The 16,325-nt window shown below is 42.6% G+C and overlaps 1 protein-coding gene across 2 annotated transcripts in view; it reads left to right on the top strand.

Annotated features, from left to right (window-relative positions):
- ncbp3 (nuclear cap binding subunit 3) overlaps positions 1 to 14,886 on the top strand; it is a gene marked incomplete at its 5' end in the record, with an annotated part of 58,995 nt that extends 44,109 nt beyond the window's left edge. Inside the window, 7 exons of one of the 2 annotated variants that reach the window (XM_080748914.1) lie at positions 1 to 30; positions 1,249 to 1,358; positions 3,752 to 4,007; positions 7,924 to 8,099; positions 9,427 to 9,591; positions 10,859 to 11,003; positions 12,823 to 14,886. The exon at positions 1 to 30 is cut by the window's left edge and continues 70 nt beyond it. In XM_080748914.1, coding sequence (XP_080605040.1) covers positions 1 to 30; positions 1,249 to 1,358; positions 3,752 to 4,007; positions 7,924 to 8,099; positions 9,427 to 9,591; positions 10,859 to 11,003; positions 12,823 to 12,973 — 1,033 coding nt within the window. In that variant the 3' untranslated portion in view covers positions 12,974 to 14,886. Of the gene's footprint in view, positions 31 to 1,248; positions 1,359 to 3,751; positions 4,008 to 7,920; positions 8,100 to 9,426; positions 9,592 to 10,858; positions 11,004 to 12,822 lie in introns of both variants that reach the window. The other variant, XM_080748913.1, reaches the window with a different exon arrangement.
- Between the last annotated feature and the right edge of the window lie 1,439 nt (positions 14,887 to 16,325).

Here is a 16,325-nt window from a genome sequence, read left to right as displayed (position 1 = left end):
AGGAATGAAGGGCATCCTCAGTAACTCATGGTAGGTTACTGTATATATACTGTATATATATATACTGTATATATACAGTATATATATATATATATCTACTACTACTACTACTATACCCCTATCCCTACACCTTACCTATAAACTATACTATATATACTACACTATGTTATATACCCCTATCCTTACCCTTATACTATATTATACTACACTACAACCCAAACTATGGAGGAATGAAGGGCATCCTCAGTAACTCATGGTAGGTTACTGTATATATACTGTATATATATACTGTATATATACTGTATATATATATATATATATATATATATATACCCCTTATCTACTACTACTACTACTACTATACCCCTATCCCTACACCTTACCTATAAACTATACTATACTACACTACAACCCAAACTATGGAGGAATGAAGTAACTCAGTAACTCATGGTAGGTTACTGTATTAATCCCCTATACCTTTAATAAATCACTATAAATGCTGTTCAGGTGAAGGGGAACTAAGGATGATATTTTACCAGGATTCCTGTGGGATGGGAGATATTTTTTTAATATTGTGATAATTATTACATTTGTTTTTATTAATAGTGATAATTATATTATATTCTTTTATTAACTCTTATTGTGCCTATCCCGAACTAGTTCGGCTTTTTAAAAAAATCTTTTTTTTGTATTTTTTTGTATTTTTTTTTTTTTGAGCCGGGCCGTCGGCCGTCATCTGTTTACACGGCCCGTGAGAGCGCTGCGCCACCGATATTTACCATCCACTCCAATGCAATCCAGGATCTTTAGAGCTCATTTTCTCTGTTCCAAGCATATCCATGAGGTGTGCAAGGTTTAATCATGGCTAAATCGCCGAAAATAGGGCTTCTAAAATGCTTGGTAGCCAATAGCTAACTTCAAGCTAACTTCATCCTGTCCCTGTTCATGCACAAAGGAAAGTGTTCTGGTGCATCATGGCTGCGCACGGCTTGTGCATATACAACGCTTGTCTATGGTGGATTCTATGGCCATTGGGCGCCCTCTAGTGGTGAAAAGGTGGCACAGAAAGGGTTAATATTGTGATAATTATTATATGTTTTTATCAATATTGTGATAATTATATTATATATGTTTTATTAATATTGTGATCATTATATTATATATTTTTATTAATATTGCGATAATTATTACATCATGAGTTTCTGTTAAAACTCTTTCTCTCTCTGTGACATCACTGTGACATAACAGGAAGAGGCGGTACCATAGCAGACGGATCCAGAGAGACGTCAAGAACAAAAGCCCCCTGATTGGTGGAGACAGCCTGGGCCACACCCCTCCCTACACACACACGCACTCTGGTACACACACACACACACACACACACACACACACACACACACACACACGCTCTGGTACACACACAGACACACACACACACACACACACACACACACACACACACACACACACACACTCTGGTACACACACACAGACACACACACACACACACACACACACACACACACACACACACACACACACACACACACACTCTGGTACACACAGACACACGCGCGCGCGCGCACACACACACACACACACACACACACACTCACACTCACACTCACTCTCACTCTCACACACACTCTCTCTCTCTAATTAATCAGAGGCCTCAGCGAAGCCTCCGTCTAAATTTTCATCCAGGCCGCCGACCACGATCTCTTTCCACCGGCCCGTAATCGGGTAACGCCGCCGCATCGCGCCGCCTAATCCAATACATTCTCACATATTTAGAGATCATTTTCTCTGAACTGTGTTCCTATGGAAGCGAAAAAGTTTTTTTTTGCGGCTAAATAGCCTCAAATCGGGCAAAAAAAAAAGCCTATAGCCATCTGTTAACTCTCTTCATCCGGGTCATGTTCAGTCCACTGGTCAACGGGTCCCCGTATGTTACAGCGGTGGCCTATGGGGGAATGTCTGGCACTTTGGCGGCCTCTTGTGGCCCTTGGCAGTCAACAAGTTAATGGCGAGAGTGTAGTTTTAAATTGATATGTATTTACATTTTTATTTTATTTTTTGCTTTGTCATGATAAATAGGAACATTTTGGAACAAAATGGAGTGAATACACAGTGAATATGTGTTGAAATGATAAAATAAATCGCTATATGGATTACTAGTCTTGCATAGACGTCTCCTGCTAGACACTGCATTGTGCGGTGATGCGCGGTACGGCCACGATACGGTACGGCACGGTCATAGCGAGTTCGATGAGTATAATGAATAAGCTTAAACAAACTAGTTCACATGAACGATATCGATGTAACTAAGAGATTCGATTGGTACATATATACAATTAAAATACATTTTATGTTGAGGGCGAGATTATAGTTCCACAACTTCCTGGTCATTGCGAGTCACCCAAGATGCACTGCTCTCTCTCTCTCTCAATTCTGTTAATTCAATTCAAATATGCTTTATTGGCATGACAAGCATTCTTTCTCTCTCTCTCTCTCTCTCTCTCTCTCACTCTCTGGTTGTAATTGTAACTAAAGGTTTCTCTCTCTCTCTCTAATGGTAACTAAAGGTTTCTCTCTCTCTCTCTAATGGTAACTAAAGGTCTCTCTCTCTCTCTCTCTCTGGTTGTAATTGTAATTAAAGGTCTCTCTCTCTCTCTCTAATGGTAACTAAGGGTCTCTCTCTCTCTCTCTCTCTCTCTGGTTGTAATTGTAACTAAAGGTCTCTCTCTCTCTCTCTCTCTCTCTCTAATGGTAACTAAGGGTCTCTCTCTCTCTCTCTCTCTCTCTCTCTCTCTCTCTCTGGTTGTAATTGTAACTAAAGGTCTCTCTCTCTCTCTCTCTAATGGTAACTAAAGGTCTCTCTCTCTCTCTAATGGTAACTAAGGGTATCTCTCTCTCTAATTGTAACTAAGGGTCTCTCTCTCTCTCTAATGGTAACTAAGGGTCTCTCTCTCTCTCTAATGGTAACTAAAGGTCTCTCTCTCTCTCTCTCTCTCTCTCTCTCTCTCTAATTGTAACTAAAGGTCTCTCTCTCTCTCTCTCTCTCTCTCTAATGGTAACTAAAGGTCTCTCTCTCTCTCTAATGGTAACTAAGGGTCTCTCTCTCTCTAATTGTAACTAAGGGTCTCTCTCTCTCTCTAATGGTAACTAAGGGTCTCTCTCTCTCTCTAATGGTAACTAAAGGTCTCTCTCTCTCTCTCTCTCTCTCTCTCTCTCTCTCTCTCTCTCTCTCTCTCTCTCTCTCTAATGGTAACTAAGGGTCTCTCTCTCTGGTTGTAATGGTAACTAAAGGTCTCTCTCTCTCTCTCTCTCTCTCTCTCTCTCTCTCTAATGGTAACTAAAGGTCTCTCTCTCTCTCTAATGGTAATTAAAGGTCTCTCTCTCTCTCTAATGGTAACTAAAGGTCTCTCTCTCTCTCTAATGGTAACTAAAGGTCTCTCTCTCTCTCTCTAATGGTAACTAAAGGTCTCTCTCTCTCTCTCTCTAATGGTAACTAAAGGTCTCTCTCTCTCTCTCTCTCTAATGGTAACTAAGGGTCTCTCTCTCTGGTTGTAATGGTAACTAAAGGTCTCTCTCTCTCTCTCTCTCTAATGGTAACTAAAGGTCTCTCTCTCTCTCTCTCTCTAATGGTAACTAAGGGTCTCTCTCTCTGGTTGTAATGGTAACTAAAGGTCTCTCTCTCTCTCTAATGGTAACTAAAGGTCTCTCTCTCTCTCTCTCTCTCTCTCTCCAGGTGACATCATCGAGGAAGAGGAGGAAGATGATGAAGATGACATGGAGTCAGACGACCGCACGGTGGAGTTCAAAGGTCAGAGGTCGGCGGGGGTCAAGCTGAGGTCGCGGAGGTCAAGTTCAGGGTCAGACTCTTCAGAGATGGACTACGACCTGGAACTGAAGATGATTGGTCTGTCCCCCAAGACCACGCCCCCCAAGACCACGCCCACCAAGAAGACCCTGAAGATGACCATGTATGCAGACCAGCTAACCAGGTAATTAACACTGATTAATATCAATATAATGACCAGCTAACGAGGTAATTAACACTAATTAATATCAATATAATGACCTGCTAACGAGGTAATTAACACTAATTAATATCAATATAATGACCTGCTAACGAGGTAATTAACACTGATTAATATAAATATAATGACCTGCTAACGAGGTAATTAACACTAATTCATATCAATATAATGACCTAACGAGGTAATTAACACTAATGACCTAACGAGGTAATTAACACTGATTAATATCAATATAATGACCTGCTAACGAGGTAATTAACACTGATTAATATCAATATAATGACCAGCTAACGAGGTAATTAACACTAATTAATATCAATATAATGACCTGCTAACGAGGTAATTAACACCAATTGTAGGCTCCCTAACCATTCAGCTATGGAATGGGACAACCAGGGGCTCTGGTTCCCCAGGTGGCTCCCTAACCATTCAGCTATGGAATGGAACCTGGGACAACCAGGGGCTCTGGTTCCCCAGGCGGCTCCCTAACCATTCAGCTATGGAATGGAACCTGGGACAACCAGGGGCGCTGGTTCCCCAGGCGGGCTCCCTAACCATTCAGCTATGGAATGGAACCTGGGACAACCAGGGGCTCTGGTTCCCCAGGCGGCTCCCTAATCATTCAGCTATGGCCGCCCCTAAAGGACGAAGGTGCGTCGTCTCAAGTGGACTTGTAGTGCGGTATGCTATGTATTCCCGTAGGAATTTTTTGCTAAAATTGTTTTTTTTGCTGTTTTGGCTTCTATAGGGACCAAACCCCTCCCTCATTTCCTGTGGGCGGGTCTCTTCAGTTTTGGCCCTATTCGGCCTTGTTTTCCCAATTTCCCATAGGATTTTTTTGCCCAAATTGATTTCTTTTGCTGTTTTGGCTTCTATAGGGACCAGACTATCAGAAAATGACGGGGGTCACATTTTCAGACCCCTCCCTCATTTCCTGGGGGCGGGTCACTTCAGTTTTGGCCCTATTCTGCCTTGTTTTCCCAAAATTGCTGTTCTGGCTTTCTATAGGGACCAAACTATCAGAAAATGATGGGGATTACATTTTCAGACCCCTCCCTCATTTCCTGGGGGCAGGTCACTTCAGTTTTGGGCTCTATTCAGTTATGTTTTCCCAATTTCCCAGAGGAGTTTTTTGCAAAAATTGTTTTTTTTTGCTGTTTTGGCTTCTATAGGGACCGAACTATCAGAAAACCTATTCACCTATGTATTCCCATAGGAGTATTTTGCTAAAATTGATGTCTTTGCTGTTTTGGCTTCTATAGGGACCAAACTATCACAAAATGACAGGGTTCCAATTGTCAGACCCCTCCCTCATATCCTGGGGGGGAGTACTTTACAGTACTTTATAAACAACTTCACAGTATATTCCGAGGCTATTCAATAGTTTAGGTAGGAACAGTTCAAGTGAGGAGGATGGGGTAGCATTTATACTTATGTTATTATTCTTGTCAAATACAGGATCTATTCTTCATCACTGTTATCTATGTCCTCCCTTAAGGCTCATTCCCACTGGGCCAGATAAACAGATACAAAAATATCTTTCTCCATTCAAGTGGATGGTAAGATACAGATAAAATAAAATATCTGTCTCAGATATTTTTTATCTGTGTCTTACCATCCACTTGAATGGAGAAAGATATTTCTTTATCTGTTAATCTGGCCCAGTGGGAATGGGCCTTTATACTGTTGGCAACAAAGTCTGCAGTCCAGTGCCATAGCACTTGCAGAGACTGACTGTCCCTTGCAACCTGCTTTGCAGCCAAATATGATGAGCTCAAGTATTGCCTTTGGAGCAGGGAGGGCAAGACACCTGACTGGAACATACCCTCTCAATTCTCTTCAATTGGTGGAAGCTCAGAGCTCAGGACAATTGGACATCGGTGTCAGCAGCCTCTTCGATGTGTGCACCTCCTCAAAATCATGTCCCTTGATGAAGGTATCATATATGACAAAGAGCACGAAAGAACTGTCCCTTGAGAAATACTCAAGCAGTCCCTGGCCTAACATGTCAACTTCTCCTTGGTTGATCACACAGTCAGGAGTTCCTTGATGGACATAGTGAGCTTCATCTCTGGATGAAGACTTCGTATTTTTTAATGACTGATCCATATACAACTAATATTACCTATCAAAGACAACTCGACCCTCAACATAGCCAGCCATCATCGTTATGATTCGTTTTGCTGAATGCATCCTGAAGATCTGACAGCTTTTTGTCTTTTTCATGTTCTGAAGCACACCCATGGCATCAACAATAAGAACTTTGACAGAATAATCGTCCTCCGTCAGATCATGCTATGGGACACATGGAAGATCTTCCTACAGGGGCTCTGCCCTGGCATCTTCAATTGAATGCAAAATCTGAACCCCCTCATTTTCTGACAGTTTGGTCCCTAAAGAAGCCAAAACCGAAAAGAAGAAAAATAAAATCTATGGGAATATAGAGCCGAATAGGGCCAAAACTGAAACCCCCCTCCCTGCCTCAGGAAATGGGGGAGGGGTATGAAAATGTCAACCCCGTTATTTTCTGATAGTTTGTTCCCTATGGAAGCCAAAACAGAAAACAGAAAACAAAACATTTTTTGCAAAAAAATCCTATGGGAAATTGGGAATGCATAGCCGAATAGGGCCAAAACTGAAGTGACCCGCCCCCAGGAAATGAGGGAGGGGTCTGAAAATGTGACCCCCGTAATTTTCTGATAGTTTGGTCCCTATAGAAGCCAAAACAGCAAACAAATAAATATTAGCAAAAAATACTATGGGAAATTGGGAATACATAGCCGAATAGGGCCAAAACTGAAGTGACCCGCCCCCAGGAAATAAAGGAGGGGTCTGAAAATTTAGAAGCCAAAACTGCAAAACAATCAATTTTAGCACAAAAATCCTACGGAAGCTGTATTTTGGACATAGCATACCACACTATTGAGCTGTATTTTGGACATAGCATACCACACTATTGAGCTGTATTTTGGACATAGCATACCACACTATTGAGCTGTATTTTGGACATAGCATACCACACTATTGAGCTGTATTTTGGACATAGCATACCACACTATTGAGCTGTATTTTGGACATAGCATACCACACTATTGAGCTGTATTTTGGACATAGCATACCACACTATTGAGCTGTATTTTGGACATAGCATACCACACTATTGAGCTGTATTTTGGACATAGCATACCACACTATTGAGCTGTATTTTGGACATAGCATACCACACTATTCAGTAGCGAAGTGTGATGTCACTTCCGTGAAATGTCGCCCTCTACGGGGTTCATGCTGGTATTGTTTTGTATTCAAATCGCCATTGGGGAATTTGCGATCACCGCATATAAGAACTGTGTTAAAAATATAAACACACCATGCTCTCGGATTGACCCAAATGGATATGAAGCATCGACTAAGGTGGAAATGTACAGATTTACCCAAAGAGTAACACAATAAACGCTAGAAACGAGTTACACAGGCTATATCAGATATGAATGAATATCATAAACTATGCAGAACCCCCCTGCTGACAGAAACGCGCACATGGTGTGTTTATTTTTTTAACACAGTCCTTATATGCGGCGATCGCAGATTCCCCAATGGCGATTTGAATACAAAACAATACCAGCATGAACCCCCTAGAGGGCGACATTACGCACAAATGACGACATGGCTTCGTTTCTCTATTGAGCTGTATTTTGGACATAGCATACCACACTATTGAGCTGTATTTTGGACATAGCATACCACACTATTGAGCTGTATTTTGGACATAGCATACCACACTATTGAGCTGTATTTTTACCACACTATTGAGCCACATGAGACTTCCGCCGAGCGAGCAAGACCTTAATAATCATAATAATAATTATTTATTTTTCAGCAGCTCGGCGAGGAGTGACAGCCGATTGGCCGGTGGGCTGCGCAATAGGATTGGAGGGGGCGGGGACTCAGAGCCCACGGCCAATGAGACGGCTCCTAGCGCAGTGACGGACATCAGGCAGCTGCTGGAGGAGAAGAGACACCGACAGCACCTCCCTGTGGCCAAGACAGGAACTACAGGTTAGATATGCAGCTATACCCATCTGAAAGGACCTTTTATACAGTATTACCTATCTGAAAGGACCTTTATACAGTAATATCTATCTGAAAGGACCTTTATACAGTATTACCTATCTGAAAGGACCTTTATACAGTAATATCTATCTGAAAGGACCTTTATACAGTATTACCTATCTGAAAGGACCTTTATACAGTAATATCTATCTGAAAGGACCTTTATACAGTATTACCTATCTGAAAGGACCTTTATACAGTAATATCTATCTGAAAGGACCTTTATACAGTAATATCTATCTGAAAGGACCTTTATACAGTATTACCTATCTGAAAGGACCTTTATACAGTAATATCTATCTGAAAGGACCTTTATACAGTAATATCTATCTGAAAGGACCTTACAGTAATACCTATCTGAAAGGACCTTTATACAGTATTACCTATCTGAAAGGACCTTTATACAGTAATATCTATCTGAAAGGACCTTTATACAGTAATATCTATCTGAAAGGACCTTTATACAGTAATATATATCTGAAAGGACCTTTATACAGTAATATCTATCTGAAAGGACCTTTATACAGTAATATCTATCTGAAAGGACCTTTATACAGTAATGTCTATCTGAAAGGACCTGTATACAGTAATATCTATCTGAAAGGACCTTACAGTAATACCTATCTGAAAGGACCTTTATACAGTAATATCTATCTGAAAGGACCTTTATACAGTAATATCTATCTGAAAGGACCTTTATACAGTAATATCTATCTGAAAGGACCTTTATACAGTAATACCTATCTGAAAGGACCTTTATACAGTAATATCTATCTGAAAGGACCTTACAGTAATATCTATCTGAAAGGACCTTTATACAGTAATATCTATCTGAAAGGACCTTACAGTAATATCTATCTGAAAGGACCTTTATACAGTAATTTCTATCTGAAAGGACCTTTATACAGTAATATCTATCTGAAAGGACCTTTATACAGTAATATCTATCTGAAAGGACCTTTATACAGTAATTTCTATCTGAAAGGACCTTTATAGCAATATCTATCTACCAAGACAGGTCAGATATACAGCAATATCTATCTGAAAGGATCTTTATCTATCTACCTGGACCTTTATATTTAGAATAAGCTTAGTGAAAAACACTCAGAATGCATGGCAGAACATTACCAAATATGGACAATAATTCTGGTTAATTAAGCTTGATTTGATTTGATCAGATGCTAGGCTTGTTGATTAAATATCATTGATTGATTGACAGATGTCAGTGTGATTGATTGATTGACAGCTGTCAGTGTGATTGATTGATTGCCAGATGTCAGACAGCGGCTGGGGAAGAGGCGGTACCATGAGAGACGCTCCAGCTCCCCGGACACGCCCCCTCCACGGGAGCCAATCAGAGACGTGCACAGCAGACTGGGCGTGGCCAGCCAGGAGTCCAGAGGCCTGCACTCCGATTGGTCCAAAGACAGGAAGACAAGTATGTTGGTTGTTCTGATTGGTTCAAAGGCAGAAAGTATGTGTTCTGATTGGTTCAGAGACAGGAAGTATAAGCAGGAAGTATGTGTTCTGATTGGTCCAGAGACAGGAAGTATGTTGTTGTTTACATGGATTAGAGCCCTGCACGGGCCTGAAATGTGGGGCCCGGAGCGGCCCGGCCCGGCCTGGCCCCGCCCCTGGCCCGTGGAATTAAGGCCTGGCCCGTGGAATTAAGGCCTGGCCCGTGGAATTAAGGCCTGGCCCATGGAATTAAGGCCTGGTCCCTGGCCCATTTGGTGCCGCTATTTAAAGCCCGGCCCGAAGCCCATTAACTCATTATTTAATTATATTTCCATGCGTGGCTTTCACTGCTGCGCGCTGCAGCTACACTCTCAAGGGGAGTCCATACTAGCCTGGCGGGGCCCGACGTTATCTGTGTTCATTCCTTCCACAGTATAAGGTCTGGCCTTTAGCCTATTGGCAGCTTGAAAAGTGGGCGGGAGTACTTGCCTTGACAGACAGACTCCTCTAACCAATCACCATCTCTCAGCCAGTCGGAAGAACGGCAAACAAACACGTCTTTTCGGCCGATAAACTCCACTAGCGCATCCTCCGTGTTGCTTTTTAATTGTTGTAATTGATTCCAACTCTGAAATAACTGCACTTATTGGTTGTTTTATGGTTAGAGCGTTAACTGTTACACTTTTTGCATCGCGAGGGCAGCCATTGTTGTTTTGAAAATGCTGCAGCCTGCAGCATGCATCTACGTCACCGTCTACACATGGACCAATCAGGGAAATCTTTTCACTTGTTGTCAGGAAGACTACGTTTGTTGTGCGGAAGCATAGTGCGGAAGCAGTCACTGATTGGCCCAAATCACAGAATAATCGGTATACTCGCTGCCAATCAACGGAAGTCCAGACGTTATACTGTAACCCGCCAGGCTAAGTCCATACTGCCACCGACCACCGAAATGTGCGTCGGAAAGGTCCGGTTCAACTACAAAATGACATCTCTTGCAACTTCTGAAAAGGATTACTCCTAATTCGAGTTCGGAAAGCTGCACGCACGTCGGCAAACGTGCGTGCGTGAATGTGCTATACAAATAGAGCGATGGTGTTGGCAACGTTCCAACGCTCTTTAGAATGTGCCATACAAATAGAGCGATCGTGTTAGGGTTAGGGTTAGGGTTAGCCCTAACCCTAACCCTAACCCTAACCCTGGTGACTTATCGTTCCACTGAACAAACTCAATGCTGCCCCCCGCAGGTCGTCTGTGGAGTCGCCTGGGAGCCGGCGACATCACTTCCTCTTCCTCCTCCAAGCTGAGCAGCAGGAAGGGGGAGGAGCCAGAGAGGAAGCAGGAAGTAGCAGAAGAACAGGAAGAAGGCGAGGAAGACTCTCGGCTACAGAGGTAATTTAGAGACCTATGACATCACAGTGTTGTGACATCACATTCCGTCCTTGTCCCTTGTATGCCCATATATGGAGATCCCTGATGTCATCAATATTAGGCTCATAGCTTGGAATGCCGAGGGATTTGCACTAAAAAGTGTGCATTTACGCTGATGGTCACTTCCAGCACTTTGTTGGATAGCCGAATCCCACAATGCAACGCGCCTCCACCATTCAACTCGTTGTAAATGAAAACAACATCCATAAAAGAGCTCTCTAACTTGTTTGGTGGCACAGAGTTTAATTGTAAGGTGTTTTAGGGTAGTATTTAGTTTATAAACGTCTTAATTAACATTTTGACAGCCGTATGGAGATGCCCATATTAAAACCGTTTTATACCGGACATCTGAGCAAGGATGTCTCAGCGGCGCCGTAATTTACCGTACTGGGTCATTAAAAACGAAATAAAAGATTTGTATCCGAAAATCGGCGATCGTCTAACCTTCCCTAGTCACCGCTCGTCCATCGATAGCGCATGGCTCCTCTGACATGAAGCGGAAGTGACGTCCGGTCCTTTCCCTGTAATAGCTTCCCAGCTCCCATCCATTTTCTGTTTAGACGATAGCGCTAGCGTAGCTGGAGTGCTGGGGGCTAAGCTAGCGAAAATGTTCATATCGACTGTAGAGTCATACTTGGATTATTTGAGCCCACATTTACGTGAACGGATCGCGCACGCGAAACGCACGGGGAGAAGATGCCTCGGTCGAAACCGCCACTCTAAGCCAATGCAGATTGAGGAATTTCGCTGGGGACTGTGGTGAGAATACAACAGGGATCGCGTGATGGTTATGGGGGATGAAGACTACGTGATATAGCGCTGAAGGTCTTGTAAAATGTATGCGGTTCAGATCATAATATAATAATAGAAATTTCACGGCTAATCTACCAACAAGCCATTCTATTTCGGCTGGCGAAGTGTTAATCATGACAGCCTATTTAAAAATATGCCGCGGTGTCGTCGGAAGGTTCTGAGATCCGTCGTGTCTGGTCTCGGGGCGGGCAGCTCTACGCATGGAATCCCTCTGAAGGCAACCATATGACTGACATATGATTTGTTGTTGTGGCTTAATTAGTCTCGCGTAGCCAGACAACTATGCCACAATCTCTGAATGCTATATAGAGTCTGGAACAGCAGCTCCCGAACGGCGAGTATCGAAAACGGGCATTACCGTTCAATAAAATATATTTTAAAATGTCATTTCTGCTAAGCAGCAAGCTAAACATGCTTATATGATTTTTATTTATATAATGATAAATATGTGTGATGTGAGACGGAAACGGAAGTGACGTGGGGGCTTCACTTCCACTTCATCTTCGCACTCATCATTTCTTCCCCGGTCTGCCAGACTGTATGCTGGGAGCATTTGACCAAATCGCGGAGGCAACCATCTGGCCACGCGAGACTATGGCTTAATTAACAGGTGTTTTGTTGTCTTAAGAGAATATTTGGCTTGTAGCTTTCACAACTTGATGTAAATGTCATTGTAAACAGGATGTGATGTCATTGTAAACAGGATGTGATGTCATCGTAAACAGGATGTGATGTCATTGTAAACAGGATGTGATGTCATCGTAAACAGGATGTGATGTCATTGTAAACAGGATGTGATGTCATCGTAAACAGGATGTGATGTCATTGTAAACAGGATGTGATGTCATCGTAAACAGGATGTGATGTCATTGTAAACAGGATGTGATGTCATCATAAACAGGATGTGATGTCATTGTAAACAGGATGTGATGTCATTGTAAACAGGATGTGATGTCATTGTAAACAGGATGTGGGGAGCCATGATCAGCAGGAAGCAGCAGAGTCATGCTTCCTCCTCGGCTCCGCCCCCCAGCAGGAAGGGGCGGAGCCGACTGGACCTGCTGCCGTCGCTGCAGATCCAGATCAGCAGAGAAGAGGAGAGCAGCGACTCTGACTGATCTACAAGACCTCCTGATGATCTACAAGACCTCCTGATCTACAAGACCTCCTGATCTACAAGACCTCCTGATCTACAAGACCTCCTGATGATCTACAAGACCTCCTGATCTACAAGACCTCCTGATCTACAAGACCTCCACCCACTGATCTGCAAGACCTCCCATCTGGTGTTCTGAATTCCAATACTAAACCCCTTTACCATTTAGAATTATTCATGCTTTAACTATTGAACAAATAGCAGCTATTTTTGAAAAATCATGATTTTGTTTTTGCAAGTCTTTGGATATATCTGAGTAAATATTAGCTCTGGTCCAAAGCGTTAGAGGAGTTCTCCCTAACGCTATTGTCGTCTACCTCCGCACCTCCTTGGCAAAACCGGAAAACCCTCTCGTCTGGTCCGAAAATAACAAACTATTTCGCTACTGACCAAAACAAAGGTCTCTGTGTGGAGTTGAAAGCTTACTCTACTTAGTGGACGCAGTCTGGGCCCCCCACCACATGCTTAAAATACATTTACTCTACTTAGTGGACGCAGTCTGGGCCCCCCACCACACGCTTAAAATACATTTACTCTACTTAGTGGACGCAGTCTGGGCCCCCCACCACACGCTTAAAATACATTTACTCTACTTAGTGGACGCAGTCTGGGCCCCCCACCACCACACGCTTAAAATACATTTACTCTACTTAGTGGACGCAGTCTGGGCCCCCCACCACCACACGCTTAAAATACATTTACTCTACTTAGTGGACGCAGTCTGGGCCCCCCACCACACGCTTAAAATACATTTACTCTACTTAGTGGACGCAGTCTGGGCCCCCCACCACACGCTTAAAATACATTTACTCTACTTAGTGGACGCAGTCTGGGCCCCCCACCACATGCTTAAAATACATTTACTCTACTTAGTGGACGCAGTCTGGGCCCCCCACCACCACACGCTTAAAATACATTTACTCTACTTAGTGGACGCAGTCTGGGCCCCCCACCACACGCTTAAAATACATTTACTCTACTTAGTGGACGCAGTCTGGGCCCCCCACCACACGCTTAAAATACATTTACTCTACTTAGTGGACGCAGTCTGCCCCCCCCCCCCCCCCCCCCCACCACCACACGCTTAAAATGCATTTATAGGGAGAAATGAAAATGAATCCACCGGATGGAGACACTCTTCCTGGGTTGAACACCCAACGAGACGAATGCTCTGTTAATGCGGTCCTCTGACCTGCGCGGCAGCAGTGAGTTGGTGCCGTGATGGCCACCACAAATAGTAACAAACTAGAAGAAATGAAGTCTCCATCCGGTGGAATATTTTTCATTTCGACCTATAAGTGTATTTTAAGCCTGTGGAGGGGGGTCCAGACTGCGTCCATTAAGTAGAGTAAGCTTTCAACTGCTTACCACTGATACCTTTAGTTTTGGTGAAACCGTTTTTGTTGTTTTCGGACCAGACGAGAGGGTTTTCCGGTACGGAGGCAGAGGAACAAAGCGTTAGGGAGAACTCCTCTAAGGCTATGGACCAGAGCTAACTAATTATAGTGTATACTTATCTACTCTGTCAGATGCATATCTGATATATTTATCTACTCTGTCAGAGCTAGATATAGTAAATATTAGCTCTGGTCCATAGCGTTAGGGAGAACTCCTCTAAGGCTATGGACCAAAGCTAACTAAATATAGTGTATACTTATCTACTCTGTCAGATGCATATCTGATATATTTATCTACTCTCTCCCAGCGCTGGGATTTCTGATAAACACGTCTGACGTGAGATTACAATAGCAGTCTGTTAACGACTGTTAACTTTGGCCTTATAATGTGAAGTCAACAAGATGGTCACCAATTCCACTGTAACACAGCCATGCTGGGAGGAGGCGTTAAGTATTGGAATTTAGAGAGAGAGAGAGAGGGGGGGGGAGAGAGAGAGAGAGGGGGGAGAGAGAGAGAGGGGGGGAGAGAGAGAGAGGGGGGGGAGGGAGATAGGGGGAGAGAGAAGGGGGGGGGGGGGGGGGGGGAGTCCTACCCACACTTGTGGTCTTCTTAAAGGACCATCTGTGTTCATACAACCTTTATGTGTTTAAACAGAGAGAGAGAGAGAGAGGGGGGGGGGGGTTCATACAACCTTACTGTGTTAAACTACACTCCTCTTTAACCAGTGTACACAGTTAACAGTGTTAACCCCCGAGATGCCATGGGTTAAAGGAAATTTACGTTTTATTTTTCTATCATATTATTCACCTCTTAATTAATTTGGGTAAGGGTTGTCTATGTTATCTAGACCAAGGGTCTTCAACAGCGTGTCCGGGACCCCCAGGGGGTCCTCCACATCTTTGAGTGATTCCTATATCTTTTATTTTAACCACTTGAACTCTAATGTCCATATTCTGAGAATGTAGCCAAAAATAGAAGATCTACAAGCTCACAACGTCTCGCAGCGTGAGGCGTTGTGAGCTTGTAGATCTTCTATTTTTGGCGAAGAGCTTTAGTGTATTTGGTGAAAAAGAGCAGACTAAGTACAGAGTGAAAGGTCAAGTTTATTAATTAGTATTGTAATTAATAAACTATTCAATTATTAATAAGGTATTCAAGTGGTTAAATATCTGAAAACACAAATTGACATGAATCCAAAATACACTGATGATTGGGCTGTCAAACAATGAAACTATATGGAATCTATGAACAGGTTGTGGGGGTCCCTGCTTCATCTCTCTCAACTAAGGGGTCCTTGGCCTGAGAACGTTGAAGACTCCTGGTCCAGACACTTTGTAAACCACTTCAGAAGAATGTGACAAACAAAACATAATAATGAATAATGCATTTGTTAATTTCAGGCATTGAACTTATAGATCTATTTTGGGGAATTATTTTGAATGTATGAAAAAAAAAATACATGGAAAAGATTACGACAGTGCTTTAGTTATGTTACCATAATTCCATTCTGAAATGTTAAAATCAATCTATCATGTAGAACATCTGTCTTACAGTCACAGTATTATTGTTTTCATACGATTACAATGTAAACAACACAGTAAACTGTAAAAGCAACTACATGTAAACGAGTCGTATTATTAACCCCTGTACTTCCACATTAAAATACTCAATATTCATTTTAACTCAGAGTGTACAAATGTAACCAAATGGACCCTCTGTGTGCACTCTCAGTTCTAAATGGATGTTAAAGTGATCCCTGATTTGTAAGCCATGTAGGCCTTAATATGTTATAATAACCCTCTTTAACCGAAATATACCTTTTAAAACACTTGGAATATATTCCTTTGAGAGAAAAAAAGTTATATGTTCAACCCCTGGGGGGAGCCATTGCACTGTTCGTCGTCGCATGCAGTGAT

The sequence above is a fragment of the Nannobrachium achirus genome (genome assembly GCF_963921795.1).
Source record: "Nannobrachium achirus genome assembly, chromosome: 19".
Lineage (NCBI taxonomy): Eukaryota > Metazoa > Chordata > Actinopteri > Myctophiformes > Myctophidae > Nannobrachium > Nannobrachium achirus.
This window is presented reverse-complemented; position numbering and strand designations above follow the sequence as displayed.